Below are 15761 nucleotides of genomic sequence, written 5' to 3'. Positions count from 1 at the left end.
GTATGATATCATCAATGATGTCATCAATGTCATTTGAGAGGTCATGAGGATGTCGTGTGGTCAGAGGCAGTGGATGGAGAGGGCACAATTTATAGTAAGTGCTGCTAAATATTACTGCTGACTTTCTGTTTTTTTTTTTTACTTCAAAACGATATTATTGTTACTGAGAAACGCTACTTTAACCTGCGTTTTTTTAGTGCCATTCTAAGGTATTATTTCAGTGAAAAGTTAAATTTTTATTACACATAACTATACTTTTACTTTAGCCTTTATTTTTTTCACTGAATTTTTTTTTTTTTCCCTGAAGTAAATTTATTTAATTTAGGAGTTTATGCATGATAGAAAGATTTCATAATATATGTTGTGTCCAGATGATATTTTGAAAAATAATGCTTTTTGGATATGGTTCACAGATTCCCAAAATGTTACTAAAATAAATGTGAGTATTAAACAGATAAATATTCACTTTTTCAGTACAAATTATGTATTTGCTCAGTTCTTGCAACTCTGATAGTGAGACAAGTTACCAGTAATTTTTTTTTGAGGTGTCATTACTCTTGAGAAAACCTCACAAGGCGCTGATGGGACACTCATGAGATCGCAAAGTTCTACATTTCACTGTAAACTATTGCATATAGTTTTAAATCATGTTTTCAGTTATTATTTGATGTTAATCTATAATAAAGTAGTGAATAAAAGACTTTTCAATGTTTTTTTAAAGTGATGACTCTGGTGAGATTCTCATAGGAGACAGACACACAATCCCCTGAGTGGACTCCGAGGGGCGTGTACTTCCTGTTCAGCTCTCACAAAGCACAAGGTGGAATTTTTAGAATTGAGTTAATGACAGTGTTTTACTTTAATTTTGAAGAAACTAGAACATTAGGTATGCTGACTAAATTAGAAAAATTAACTATGTACTTTTCTGTAGAAGATATAAAGCAATTATTTTTTGCAGTCTTGCAAAACATTTGCAAGAGGAAATACACCCAAAGGAAGGACTGTGATTGGTTCATATGAGTGTCCCGTCCTTTTTGCTTTATTTCACTAATGGATTTTGGCTAGAGGGCCATATTGGCATTGTATCTCTTTGCCTTTCAGCCAGGGGCACTTGCATCAGCTCAAGGCACTCCTTGGTGTCATCTTTCTGTAAACTTGCCGTGGGAGCAGAAATACACAGTACAGCATGAGTAGAACAGGCATGTGGAGACATCTCAGGTCTATGCATCCACAAAGGCTAAGTGATGGGAGTGACATGCCCCTCTTCTTCAGGTGACGGGTGTGCGTAGTAGGACGGGCGTGCATAGTCAGGATGTGCGGAGAGAGACTGGCCTCTCTACTGAGATCTCTCTCTCAGACGATGGGTGTGCATAGTCAGGATGTGTGCAGAGACTGGCCTCTCCACTGAGATCTCTCTCTCAGATGACGGGTGTGCGTAGTAGGATGTGTGCAGAGAGACTGGCCTCTCCACTGAGATCTCTCTCTCAGATGACGGGTGTGCGTAGTAGGATGTGTGCAGAGAGACTGGCCTCTCCACTGAGATCTCTCTCTCAGACGACGGGTGTGTGTAGTCAGGATGTGTGGAGAGAGACTGGCCTCTCCACTGAGATCTCTCTCTCAGACGACGGGTGTGCGTAGTCAGGATGTGTGCAGAGAGACTGGCCTCTCCACTGAGATCTCTCTCTCAGACGATGGGTGTGCGTAGTCAGGATGTGTGCAGAGACTGGCCTCTCCACTGAGATCTCTCTCTCAGACGATGGGTGTGTGTAGTCAGGATGTGTGGAGAGGGACTGGCCTCTCCACTGAGATCTCTCTCTCAGACGATGGGTGTGCATAGTCAGGATGTGTGGAGAGACTGGCCTCTCCACTGAGATCTCTCTCTCAGATGACGGGTGTGTGTAGTCAGGATGTGTGCAGAGAGACTGGCCTCTCCACTGAGATCTCTCTCTCAGACGATGGGTGTGTGTAGTCAGGATGTGTGGAGAGGGACTGGCCTCTCCACTGAGATCTCTCTCTCAGACGACGGGTGTGTGTAGTCAGGATGTGTGGAGAGGGACTGGCCTCTCCACTGAGATCTCTCTCTCAGACAATGGGTGTGCATAGTCAGGATGTGTGGAGAGACTGGCCTCTCCACTGAGATCTCTCTCTCAGATGACGGGTGTGTGTAGTCAGGATGTGTGCAGAGAGACTGGCCTCTCCACTGAGATCTCTCTCTCAGATGACAGGTGTGTGTAGTAGGATGTGCCTAGTCAGGATGTGTGCAGAGAGATGGCCTCTCCACTGAGATCTCTCTCTCAGACGACGGGTGTGTGTAGTCAGGATGTGTGCAGAGACTGGCCTCTCCACTGAGATCTCTCTCTCAGATGACGGGTGTGCGTAGTAGGATGTGTGCAGAGAGACTGGCCTCTCCACTGAGATCTCTCTCTCAGACGACGGGTGTGTGTAGTCAGGATGTGTGGAGAGGGACTGGCCTCTCCACTGAGATCTCTCTCTCAGACGACGGGTGTGTGTAGTCAGGATGTGTGCAGAGAGACTGGCCTCTCCACTGAGATCTCTCTCTCAGACGACGGGTGTGCGTAGTAGGATGTGTGGAGAGGGACTGGCCTCTCCACTGAGATCTCTCGCTCAGACGATGGGTGTGTGTAGTCAGGATGTGTGCAGAGAGACTGGCCTCTCCACTGAGATCTCTCTCTCAGACGACGGGTGTGCGTAGTCAGGATGTGTGCAGAGACTGGCCTCTCCACTGAGATCTCTCTCTCAGACGACGGGTGTGCGTAGTCAGGATGTGTGGAGAGACTGGCCTCTCCACTGAGATCTCTCTCTCAGACGACGGGTGTGCGTAGTCAGGATGTGTGCAGAGAGACTGGCCTCTCCACTGAGATCTCTCTCTCAGACGATGGGTGTGCGTAGTCAGGATGTGTGGAGAGAGACTGGCCTCTCCACTGAGATCTCTCTCTCAGACGACGGGTGTGTGTAGTAGGATGTGTGGAGAGACTGGCCTCTCCACTGAGATCTCTCTCTCAGACGACGGGTGTGTGTAGTAGGATGTGTGGAGAGACTGGCCTCTCCACTGAGATCTCTCTCTCAGACGACGGGTGTGCGTAGTAGGATGTGTGGAGAGACTGGCCTCTCCACTGAGATCTCTCTCTCAGACGATGGGTGTGCGTAGTAGGATGTGTGCAGAGAGACTGGCCTCTCCACTGAGATCTCTCTCTCAGACGACGGGTGTGTGTAGTAGGATGTGTGCAGAGACTGGCCTCTCCACTGAGATCTCTCTCTCAGACGATGGGTGTGTGTAGTCAGGATGTGTGGAGAGAGACTGGCCTCTCCACAGAGATCTCTCTCTCAGACGATGGGTGTGTGTTGTCAGGATGTGTGCAGAGAGACTGGCCTCTCCACTGAGATCTCTCTCTCAGATGACGGGTGTGCGTAGTAGGATGTGTGGAGAGAGTCTGGCCTCTCCACTGAGATCTCTCTCTCAGACGATGGGTGTGTGTAGTCAGGATGTGTGGAGAGAGACTGGCCTCTCCACTGAGATCTCTCTCTCAGACGATGGGTGTGTGTAGTCAGGATGTGTGGAGAGACTGGCCTCTCCACTGAGATCTCTCTCTCAGACGATGGGTGTGTGTAGTCAGGATGTGTGGAGAGGGACTGGCCTCTCCACTGAGATCTCTCTCTCAGACGACGAGTGTGCGTAGTCAGCATGTGTGGAGAGACTGGCCTCTCCACTGAGATCTCTCTCTCAGACGATGGGTGTGTGTAGTCAGGATGTGTGCAGAGAGACTAGCCTCTCCACTGAGATCTCTCTCTCAGACGATGGGTGTGTGTAGTAGGATGTGTGCAGAGACTGGCCTCTCCACTGAGATCCCCCTCTCAGACGACAGGTGTGTGTAGTCAGGATGTGTGGAGAGAGACTGGCCTCTCCACTGAGATCTCTCTCTCAGACGACGGGTGTGTGTAGTCAGGATGTGTGCAGAGACTAGCCTCTCCACTGAGATCTCTCTCTCAGACGACGGGTGTGCGTAGTCAGGATGTGTGGAGAGACTGGCCTCTCCACTGAGATCTCTCTCTCAGATGACGGGTGTGCGTAGTCAGGATGTGTGGAGAGACTGGCCTCTCCACTGAGATCCCCCTCTCAGACGACAGGTGTGTGTAGTCAGGATGTGTGGAGAGAGACTGGCCTCTCCACTGAGATCCCCCTCTCAGACGATGGGTGTGCGTAGTCAGGATGTGTGCAGAGAGACTGGCCTCTCCACTGAGATCTCTCTCTCAGACGATGGGTGTGTGTAGTCAGGATGTGTGGAGAGACTGGCCTCTCCACAGAGATCTCTCTCTCAGACGACGGGTGTGTGTAGTCAGGATGTGTGGAGAGAGACTGGCCTCTCCACTGAGATCTCTCTCTCAGACGATGGGTGTGTGTAGTCAGGATGTGTGGAGAGACTGGCCTCTCCACAGAGATCTCTCTCTCAGACGACGGGTGTGTGTAGTCAGGATGTGTGGAGAGACTGGCCTCTCCACAGAGATCTCTCTCTCAGACGATGGGTGTGTGTAGTCAGGATGTGTGGAGAGACTGGCCTCTCCACTGAGATCTCTCTCTCAGACGATGGGTGTGTGTAGTCAGGATGTGTGGAGAGACTGGCCTCTCCACAGAGATCTCTCTCTCAGACGATGGGTGTGTGTAGTCAGGATGTGTGGAGAGACTGGCCTCTCCACTGAGATCTCTCTCTCAGATGACGGGTGTGTGTAGTAGTGTGTGTGCATGGACTACGCTCTCTTGTCAGACCTCTCTCAGATGACGGGTGTGCGTAGTAGAGTGTGTGCATGGACTACGCTCTCTTCTCAGACCTCTCTCAGATGACGGGTGTACATAGTAGAGTGTGTGCATGGACTACGCTCTCTTCTCAGACCTCTCTCTCAGACGACAGGTGTACATAGTAGTGTGTGTGCATGGACTACGCTCTCTTGTCAGATCTCTCTCTCAGATGACGGGTGTGCGTAGTAGAGTGTGTGCATGGACTACGCTCTCTTGTCAGACCTCTCTCAGATGACGGGTGTACATAGTAGAGTGTGTGCATGGACTACGCTCTCTTCTCAGACCTCTCTCTCAGACGACAGGTGTACATAGTAGTGTGTGTGCATGGACTACGCTCTCTTGTCAGACCTCTCTCAGATGACGGGTGTGCGTAGTAGAGTGTGTGCATGGACTACGCTCTCTTCTCAGACCTCTCTCTCAGATGACGGGTGTGCATAGTAGAGTGTGTGCATGGACTACGCTCTCTTGTCAGATCTCTATCTCAGATGACGGGTGTGTGTAGTCAGGATGTGTGGAGAGAGACTGGCCTCTCCACTGAGATCTCTCTCTCAGACGATGGGTGTGCGTAGTAGTGTGTGTGCATGGACTACGCTCTCTTGTCAGACCTCTCTCAGATGACGGGTGTGCATAGTAGAGTGTGTGCATGGACTACGCTCTCTTCTCAGACCTCTCTCTCAGACGACAGGTGTACATAGTAGTGTGTGTGCATGGACTACGCTCTCTTGTCAGATCTCTCTCTCAGATGACGGGTGTGCGTAGTAGAGTGTGTGCATGGACTGGCCTGTCCTTTGAGACCTCTCACTTAGAAGATGGATGCGCACAGTAGGTTTAGGAAAGTGCCATCTTACTAGTATAGTTACCCCCACTTCCTGCCTGTCAGCGAGGGGATGGACATTTCAGTGGAACATTGACCTGGGAGTAACCATGCCAGTGCAGATGGACTCTCCAGGTATTTCCAGTAAAATAATGAAGACTGAACTAGGCAAGGTTAGTCACATTAGCTTTCCTTTGCGAGAGAGCTATGTAGGAAAATGCCATCTTTCAAACATAGTTACCCACACTTTTTGCCTGGTGTCAGTGTGTTTAGATGGTAGTTCACAGGGATCCTGCTAACCAAGACCCTAGGGTCTGTGCCCTTGCCTCTAAATTTGGTTGTTAGTAAACTTTTGACCCCCACAATTGGTATACTGGTGCACCAATGTAAATCCCTAGTATATGATACATAGGTACCCAGGGCTTTGGTACGCCAGGGGTCCCCCATGGGCTGCAGCATGTATTGTGCCACCATGGAGGCCCATGCAAACTGTCTGCAAACCTGCCATTGCAACCCGCGTGAAATGGTCCATGCACCTTTAAACCCCAGATTTAAGGCTTGCCTTATATCCTGGTCACTGCACTTAGACACTGTAAGTCACCCCTCTAGCAGGCCTTCAGCTCAAGGACAGGGTGCATGTCCCTAAGAGTGAGGATCCCCCTGCTCTGCAATTTCCACGGCTCTAAGTGGGGGAGCCACATTAAGGTATGTAGTGAACACTGGTCAACACAAGTGTTCCAACTACATAATGGCTTCTCCATACCTACACATTTTTGTATCAAACATGTTGGAACCATGCAACTACACCGGTTCCAGTGCTAGTTGCATGGTACCATGTACATTGGGGGTTCCTTAGAGGACCCCTTAGTTCTGCTTGTACAGCCTTACAGGGTCTAGCTGCCAGCCCACATTGCTGCTGACCCCAGACACTGTCCTGCCATCCTGATGGTGAGCCTGGCTCAGGCCGGAGGGGCAGAACAAAGGATTTCCTGTAAGGGAGAGGTGTGACCACTTCCCCTTGTGCATTAGGTGTCTAAGGGCTAGGGTGGCCTCTGAGTGCCACCAGACTGCTTTGAAGGGCACATTTGATGCCCTCCTTATACAATCTAGTTTGCACCAGTTCAGGAACTGCACCACCTGGGCACCTCCGAGGGTGTTGGACTCAGTCCCCTTCCTTCTCAGGTCTCCATGTCTGAAATCCATCCCTGGGTTCCACCGGCCTGGTCCACGGGTCATGACAACAGATGGACAATCCAAGGCTTCCACTGACTTTGATAGATAGTCCTTTCTCCCCTTTCCATCCAGGTCCCCTGGTGTAGGTACTCCCGTCTTCTGGGTATCCACCCGTGGGGGCTCTCGCCAACCATCCTCTTGTCTGCTGGTTTCCTTGGGGTCCACGGACTCCAACCACTACTCCCTGTGTTAGTCTATGGGGCAACGGGGTGGGTAACTCCCTTTCACCTGGTTGCTGGGGGCACTTACTGTACTCACCTCTGGTGTTCCTAACTACCCCCAGCTAACCACCACACTTACCTTGGCTGGAGTCACTAGTTCACATTCCACTCCCTTAGCATATGGTGTGCCCCCCCCATAGGGCCCGTACATTTTATGCTATTTCTGCTGGTTATCTTGTGTACATATTGTGTGTAGATATCTCCACAGGGAGACGCACCAATGCTAGTCTAGTAGTAGTGCTGTAATAAAATGTCCTTTAGTTTTGCAGCACTTGTGTGGTTCTTTCTCGTGAGTGAGTTACTGACTGACTACTGTGGTATTGCAAGTGCTTTACACTCCTCCTGGATAAGCTTCCGCTGCTCGCCACAGATACCCCTAGGGAGCTTCTGCTATCTGGGCACCTGTTCACTATCACCAAGTGTTCCCTGGACTCGGTATCGGGGCCGCACCATAGGTGTACCCCATAAACTGAGCCAGCCTCCTACGGTAGGGTGGTAGAGAGACACTGGCCTCTTCGCTCTTTCAGATGATAGATGTGCGTAGTAGTGAGTGGAGAGACACTGGCCTCTCCGCTGAGACCGCTCTTTCAGATGATGGATGTGCGTAGTAGTGAGTGGAGAGAGACTATCCTCTACGCTGAGACCGCTCTTTCAGATGATGGATGTGCGTAGTATTGAGTGGAGAGACACTGGCCTCTACGCTGAGACCGCTCTTTCAGATGATGGATGTGCGTAGTAGTGAGTGGAGAGAGACTGTCCTCTACGCTGAGACCGCTCTTTCAGATGATGGATGTGCGTAGTAGTGAGTGGAGAGACACTAGCCTCTCCGCTGAGACCGCTCTTTCAGATTATGGATGTGCGTAGTAGTGAGTGGAGAGACACTGGCCTCTCCGCTGAGACCGCTCTTTCAGATGATGGATGTGCGTAGTAGTGAGTGGAGAGACACTGGCCTCTCCGCTGAGACCGCTCTTTCAGATGATAGATGTGCGTAGCTGAGACTGCTCTTTCAGATGATGGATGTGCATAGTATTGAGTGGAGAGACACTGGCCTCTCCACTGAGACCGCTCTTTCAGATGATGGATGTGCGTAGTAGTGAGTGGAGAGGCACTAGCCTCTCTGCTGAGACCTCTCTTTCAGATGATAGATGTGCGTAGTAGTGAGTGGAGAGAGACTGTCCTCTACGCTGAGACCGCTCTTTCAGATGATGGATGTGCGTAGTATTGAGTGGAGAGACACTGGCCTCTCCACTGAGACCGCTCTTTCAGATGATGGATGTGCGTAGTAGTGAGTGGAGAGACACTGGCCTCTCCGCTGAGACCTCTCTTTCAGATGATGGATGTGCGTAGTAGTGAGTGGAGAGACACTGGCCTCTCCGCTGAGACCTCTTTTTCAGATGATGGATGTGCGTAGTAGTGAGTGGAGAGACACTGGCCTCTCCGCTGAGACCGCTCTTTCAGATGATAGATGTGCATAGTAGGGGGTGGAGGAGGCTGTACTCGCAACTCTTACGAGTCTAGACCCTTACGTGGTAAGCTTGGCTCCAGCGGGACGAGCCTGGGCTCTGGCGGAGTGAGCAGGGTAAGCCTGGGCTCCAGCGGGACGAGCCTGGGCTCTGGCGGAGTGAGCAGGGTAAGCCTGGACTCCAGCGGGATGAGCCTGGGCTCTGGTGGAGTGAGCCTAGACCCTTGCGTGGTAAGCCTGGGCTCCAGCGGGACGAGCCTGGGGTATGGTGGAGTGAGCCTAGACCCTTGCGTGGTAAGCCTGGGCTCCAGCGGGACGAGCCTGGGCTCTGGTGGAGCGAGTCTAGACCCTTGCGTGGTAAGCCTGGGCTCCAGCGGGACGATCCTGGGGTATGGTGGAGTAAGCCTAGACCCTTGCGTGGTAAGCCTGGACTCCAGCGGGAGGAGCGTCGGCTCTGGTTGAGTGAGTCTAGACCCTTACGTGGTAAGCCTTGGCTCCAGCGGGATGAGCCTGGGCTCTGGTGGAGTGAGCCTAGACCCTTGCGTGGTAAGCCTGGGCTCCAGCGGGACGAGCCTCAGCTCTGGTGCAGTGAGTCTAGACCCTTGCGTGGTAAGCCTGGGCTCCAGCGGGAGGAGCCCGGGCTCTGGTGGAGTGAGCAGGGTAAGGCTGGACTCCAGCGGGAGGAGCCTCGGCTCTGGTGGAGTGAGAAGGGTAAGGCTGGACTCCAGCGGGACGATCCTGGGGTATGGTGGAGTGAGCCTTGACCCTTACGTGGTAAGCTTGGCTCCAGCGGGACGAGCCTGGGCTCTGGCGGAGTGAGCAGGGTAAGCCTGGGCTCCAGCAGGACGAGCCTGGGCTCTGGCGGAGTGAGCAGGGTAAGCCTGGACTCCAGCGGGAGGAGCCTCAGCTCTGGTGGAGCGAGTCTAGACCCTTGCGTGGTAAGCCTGGGCTCCAGCGGGACGATCCTGGGGTATGGTGGAGTAAGCCTAGACCCTTGCGTGGTAAGCCTGGACTCCAGCGGGAGGAGCGTCGGCTCTGGTTGAGTGAGTCTAGACCCTTGCGTGGTAAGCCTGGGCTCCAGCGGGATGAGTCTGGGCTCTGGTGGAGTGAGCCTAGACCCTTGCGGGGTAAGCCTGGGCTACAGCGGGATGAGCCTGGGGTATGGTGGAGTGAGCAGGGTGAGCCTCGACTCCTGTGGAGACAAGGTGTGGGAAGTGGACACAGCTAACTATGTGAGAGAAATAACAACTGCTGGATTTACACAGGGTGGAGGATTAGACCTCCTCTAGGTAGACAGGAAGCCTGGGGTAGGGACAGGCCGACTCCTGTCCGGCTAACACCAGAGCCTGGGGAAGGGACAGGCCGCCTCCTGTCCTGGTAGCACCCCAGCCTGGGGAAGGGACAGGCAGCCTCCTGTCCTGCTAGCACCCCAGCCTGGGGAAGGGACAGGCCGCCTCCTGTCCTGGTTGCATGAAGGGACAGGCCGCTTCCTGTCCTGCTAGCACCCCAGCCTGGGTGTAGGGTCAGACCTCTCCTGTCCCGGTAGCACCAGAGCCTGGGTATAGGGACAGGCCGCCTTCTGTCCTGCTAGCACCTCAGCCTGAGGAAGGGACAGGCCGCCTCCTGTCCTGCTAGCACCTCAGCCTGGGGAAGGGACAGGCCGCCTCCTGTCCTGCTAGCACCTCAGCCTGAGGAAGGGACTGGCCGCCTCCTGTCCTGGTTGCATGAAGGGACAGGCCGCTTCCTGTCCTGCTAGCACCCCAGCCTGGGTGTAGGGTCAGACCTCTCCTGTTCCGGTAGCACCAGAGCCTGGGTATAGGGACAGGCCGCCTTCTGTAATGGTAGCACCTCAGCCTGGGGAAGGGACAGGCCGCCTCCTGTCCTGGTAGCACAAAGGGACAGGCCGCCTCCTGTCCTGCTAGCACCTCCGCCTGGGGAAGGGACAGGCCGCCTCCTGTCCTGGTACCACCCACCCTGGGGAAGGGACAGGCCGCCTCCTGTCCTGCTAGCACCTCCGCCTAGGGAAGGGACAGGCCGCCTCCTGTCCTGGTAGCACCTCAACCTCAGCCTGGGGAAGGGACAGGCCGCCTCTTGTCCTGCTAGCACCTCAGCCTGAGGAAGGGACAGGCCGCCTCCTGTCCTGCTAGCACCTCAGCCTGGGGAAGGGACAGGCCGCCTCCTGTCCTGCTAGCACCTCAGCCTGAGGAAGGGACAGGCCGCCTCCTGTCCTGCTAGCACCTCAGCCTGAGGAAGGGACTGGCCGCCTCCTGTCCTGGTTGCACAAAGGGACAGGCCGCTTCCTGTCCTGCTAGCACCAGAGCCTGGGTATAGGGACAGGCCGCCTTCTGTAATGGTAGCACCTCAGCCTGGGGAAGGGACAGGCCGCCTTCTGTCCTGGTACCACCCCACCCTGGGGAAGGGACAGGCCGCCTCCTGTCCTGCTAGCATCTCCGCCTGGGGAAGGGACAGGCCTCCTCCTGTCCTGGTAGCACCTCAACCTCAGCCTGGGGAAGGGACAGGCCGCCTCCTGTCCTGCTAGCACCCTACCCTGGGGAAGGGACAGGCCGCCTCCTGTCCTGCTAGCACCTCCGCCTGGGGAAGGGACAGGCCGCCTCCTGTCCTGCTAGCACCTCAACCTCAGCCTGGGGAAGGGACAGTCCGCCTCCTGTCCTGCTAGCACCTCAGCCTGAGGAAGGGACAGGCCGCCTCCTGTCCTGCTAGCACCTCAGCCTGGGGAAGGGACAGGCCGCCTCCTGTCCTGCTAGCACCTCAGCCTGAGGAAGGGACAGGCCGCCTCCTGTCCTGCTAGCACCACAGCCTGAGGAAGGGACTGGCCGCCTCCTGTCCTGGTTGCACGAAGGGACAGGCCGCTTCCTGTCCTGCTAGCACCAGAGCCTGGGTATAGGGACAGGCCGCCTTCTGTAATGGTAGCACCTCAGCCTGGGGAAGGGACAGGCCGCCTTCTGTCCTGGTACCACCCCACCCTGGGGAAGGGACAGGCCGCCTCCTGTCCTGCTAGCATCTCCGCCTGGGGAAGGGACAGGCCGCCTCCTGTCCTGGTAGCACCTCAACCTCAGCCTGGGGAAGGGACAGGCCGCCTCCTGTCCTGCTAGCACCCTACCCTGGGGAAGGGACAGGCCGCCTCCTGTCCTGCTAGCACCTCAGCCTGGGGAAGGGACAGGCCGCCTCCTGTCTACTCAGCCTGAGGAAGGGACAGGCCGCCTTCTGTCCTGGTAGCACCTCAGCCTGGGGAAGCCTGTCCTCGGGGTGAGGGCACAGCGCCCCCTAGCGGCCGGCTGGGGCATCTATCGATTCATTCACTTGGCAAAGAAGATTTGCTTTTAATGACGAGGTAGCTTCAGATTTAAAGGGGGGTGGGTAGGGGAGTGTACCCCAAGAATTACAGTTCTATCATTTGAAATCAAAAGTGATAAGGTTAATTCTACTTCCGGACCCTCCACCAACTGCAGGAAAGGAACCTGCCCGGGGGCCTCTACAGTTTGTAAACCCCAGCTCAGATGTGGGGTGAACATCTCTGCCCCTTGTGGGCAGCACTGAGGTCCAAGCCGACCCCAGGGAGGTGCCCGGGGGCGGCGGCTGCAACAACACCCCCATGGATCTGGTGCGAGCCCCCAACCCGGTACTTCCCCTCTCCACTGCCCTAGGCCAAGCAGCTTAGAGCTTCTCTTCCCCACAGTAAGAAGCTTCCCTCCCCCCGGTCCCGCACAGTGACGGCACCCGGGGGCTCCCTGTCCTCTCGCGGAACCACTGATAGCACCATCCCTGTTCCACCTCAGGGTGCCCCTCTACCCTGGCATCACCCTGTCCTGCACCCTGCATCACTCTGTCCTGCACCTCAGGGTGCCCCTCTACCCTGGCATCACCCTGTCCTGCACCTCAGGGTAGCCGTGTACCCTGCATCACTCTGTCCTGCACCTCAGGGTGCCCCTCTATCCTGGCATCACTCTGTGCTGCACCTCAGGGTGGGCGTGTACCCTGCATCACTCTGTCCTGCACCTCAGGGTGCCCATCATCCTGTCCTGCACCTCAGGGTAGCCGTGTACCCTGGCATCACTCTGTCCTGCACCTCAGGGTGCCCCTCTATCCTGGCATCACCCTGTCCTGCACCTCAGGGTGGGCGTGTACCCTGCATCACTCTGTCCTGCACCTCAGGGTGCCCATCATCCTGTCCTGCACCTCAGGGTAGCCGTGTACCCTGGCATCACTCTGTCCTGCACCTCAGGGTGCCCCTCTATCCTGGCATCACCCTGTCCTGCACCTCAGGGTGGGCGTGTACCCTGCATCACTCTGTCCTGCACCTCAGGGTGCCCATCATCCTGTCCTGCACCTCAGGGTGGGCGTGTACCCTGCATCACTCTGTCCTGCACCTCAGGGTGCCCCTCTACCCTGGCATCACCCTGTCCTGCAGCTCAGGGTAGCCGTGTACCCTGGCATCACTCTGTCCTGCACCTCAGGGTGGGCGTGTACCCTGCATCACTCTGTCCTGCACCTCAGGGTGCCCCTCTACCCTGGCATCACCCTGTCCTGCACCTCAGGGTAGCCGTGTACCCTGGCATCACTCTGTCCTGCACCTCAGGGTGCCCCTCTATCCTGGCATCACTCTGTGCTGCACCTCAGGGTGGGCGTGTACCCTGCATCACTCTGTCCTGCACCTCAGGGTGCCCCTCTACCCTGGCATCACCCTGTCCTGCACCTCGGGGTAGCCGTGTACCCTGGCATCACTCTGTCCTGCACCTCAGGGTGCCCCTCTATCCTGGCATCACTCTGTGCTGCACCTCAGGGTGGGCGTGTACCCTGCATCACTCTGTCCTGCACCTCAGGGTGCCCCTCTACCCTGGCATCACCCTGTCCTGCACCTCAGGGTAGCCGTGTACCCTGGCATCACTCTGTCCTGCACCTCAGGGTGGGCGTGTACCCTGCATCACTCTGTCCTGCACCTCAGGGTTCCCCCTTTATCCTGGTATCACTGCCCTGCACCTTATGGTGTCTCTGCGCCCTGGCACCACTCTGTCCTGCACCTGGGTATCATTCTGTCCTGCACCTGACGGAGCCCCTGCCCTCTGCCTGCTCTCTGCCCCGCACCTGACGGTGCCCACGCCCCACGGGACACTGCACTCTACGCATCTCCTCGGTGCCACCTTTCTGGAGGTGATGTGTTGTGCCACCTCGCTTTCCCGGGGGCAGACTGGGTTCGATGTCAGTGTCTCTTCGGTGACATCTAATTAGGTGTGGGGGGGGGGTAGTTGCACCCCCCCTCCCCTCCACCACTGGCAAACAGCCCCTCTGCCACCTGCACTGTGTGGCGGGGCGTCTCTTGTGCTAACTCCCAGAGGGCAGTGCCCTCACCCCCTGGGCCCTGTTTCTTTCTGCCCCTCCGGGGGTTCACATGTCTGGCAGAAGATACAACTGTTGAGAAACTTAAGAGGCGCGAGCGCAGGTGCCTTGATGTGCATACAGGCGGCATTGAGGAGCTATACGACTAACATAGCCTCACCATAGGCATAGCGCCGCCACCTTTACGTGCAATCAAGAGCAGAAGGCGCTAACCAACTGTTTATAAAGCATGCAAAGAGAGTCGATGCGCTTTGTCCCTGTTGTGTAAACCAGGGACAGACCTGTGCTATACAACTGTATGCATAACATGTCTGAAAGAATAGCGCCTCTCCCCTAAAGTGGCAGAAAGGCGCTACAGGGCTGCCTAGAACATAACCTTAGTTTAGGAATAGGATCGGTCTCTTCCCCTCCCGAATGTATGTATGTATATATGAATGTATGCATGAATACATGTATGTATGCACCGCACGAGTATGCCCAAAGTATGCATCTGAGACAGAAACGACTTCATCCCGCGGTGCCCCGTGCCCCCCCCAGCTCTTCTCCCCCGTCTTGCTTAACAGCCCCCCCCCCCCCCCGACACCCCCCGTGCCTCCCCCCAGTACTCACCCCCTGGCCCCCGGCTCGGATTCTGCCTTCATCACGTCACCTCATCCTCTGTGCCGCCCCCGGCTCCCTGCGGGGGCGTCCGGGGTGGGGGGGGGCGCGCTGCCCCATGCAGGGGGGGTGGGAGGGGTCCTGGTTCAGACGCCCCCGAGGGGGCCTGAAGGATGCTGGTGTCCGGAGTGTAGCTGGGGGGGTCTGGGGGCCCTTCGGGTCTCTTCGGTGGGGGTCCTCCCACCAGGCTCTCCCCCCGCTCCTCTAATCCTCAGTGCCACGCAGACCCCGGGCAGTGGGGGGTGGGCAGGCGCCCCCAGGTCCCTCCTAGCGCCGGGGTACGGGGCCCCTCCATCAGCGGGGACCCCGAGCACGTCCCTGAGTTTGGACCCGTCCGGGAGAGAAGTTCGGAGAGTTAGAAAGAGGGAGAGGATGGGGTGGGGGAGGGGCCTGGGCCACGAGGGGGCGGGGCCAGGGGGGGCAGGAGGGGGCGGACTCCCAGCCCTCTGCCCTCCCCTCTCCCTGTCCTGCTCCGTGGCTGCCCCCTCTGGAGAGACCGGGATAGGACAGAGCCTGGAGCGAGGGGTGAGAGGGGGCTCTGTACCCCCCAATGGAGCTCGGTGCCAAGGGGCCCTTGGGAGAGCCCCCCCCCCCCATCCCACCGGGCTCAGGGCACCACTGGAGCCCCCCCCATCCCACCGGGCTCAGGGCACCACTGGAGAGACCCCCTACCCCCCCCCCCCCCGGCTCAGGGCACCACTGGAGAGCCCCCCCCCCATCCCACCGGGCTCAGGGCACCACTGGTGCTAACGGGAGGGGGAGAGCCCCCCCCCCCCCCGGCTCAGGGCACCACTGGTGCTCATGGGAGGGGGAGAGACCCCCCCATCCCACCGGGCTCAGGGCACCACTGGTGCTCACGGGAGGGGGAGAGACCCCCCCATCCCACCGGGCTCAGGGCACCACTGGAGACCCCCCCATCCCACCGGGCTCAGGGCACCACTGGTGCTCACAGGAGGGGGAGAGACCCCCCCATCCCACCAGGCTCAGGGCACCACTGGTGCTCACAGGAGGGGGAGAGACCCCCCCATCCCACCAGGCTCAGGGCACCACTGGAGACACCCCCTCCCCCCCTCCCCCCCCCGGCTCAGGGCACCACTGGTGCTCACGGGAGGGGGAGAGACCCCCCCATCCCACCAGGCTCAGGGCACCACTGGAGAGACCCCCTACCCCCCCCCCACCCTCCGGCTCAGGGCACCACTGGTGCGG

At 56.6% G+C, this 15761-nt stretch overlaps 1 protein-coding gene across 1 annotated transcript in view; it reads right to left on the bottom strand.

The window, feature by feature from the left end:
• The window catches only part of COL27A1 (collagen type XXVII alpha 1 chain), a 1169012-nt gene extending 1154134 nt beyond the window's left edge, over window positions 1–14878 (bottom strand). The window contains exon 1 of the mRNA XM_069236924.1: window positions 14508–14878. Coding sequence (XP_069093025.1) covers window positions 14508–14539 — 32 coding nt within the window. The 5' untranslated portion in view covers window positions 14540–14878. The remainder of the gene's footprint in view (window positions 1–14507) is intronic.
• Window positions 14879–15761: the final 883 nt, after the last annotated feature.

Source organism: Pleurodeles waltl, chromosome 6 (genome assembly GCF_031143425.1).
Source record: "Pleurodeles waltl isolate 20211129_DDA chromosome 6, aPleWal1.hap1.20221129, whole genome shotgun sequence".
In the NCBI taxonomy this organism is placed as follows: domain Eukaryota; kingdom Metazoa; phylum Chordata; class Amphibia; order Caudata; family Salamandridae; genus Pleurodeles; species Pleurodeles waltl.
This window is presented reverse-complemented; position numbering and strand designations above follow the sequence as displayed.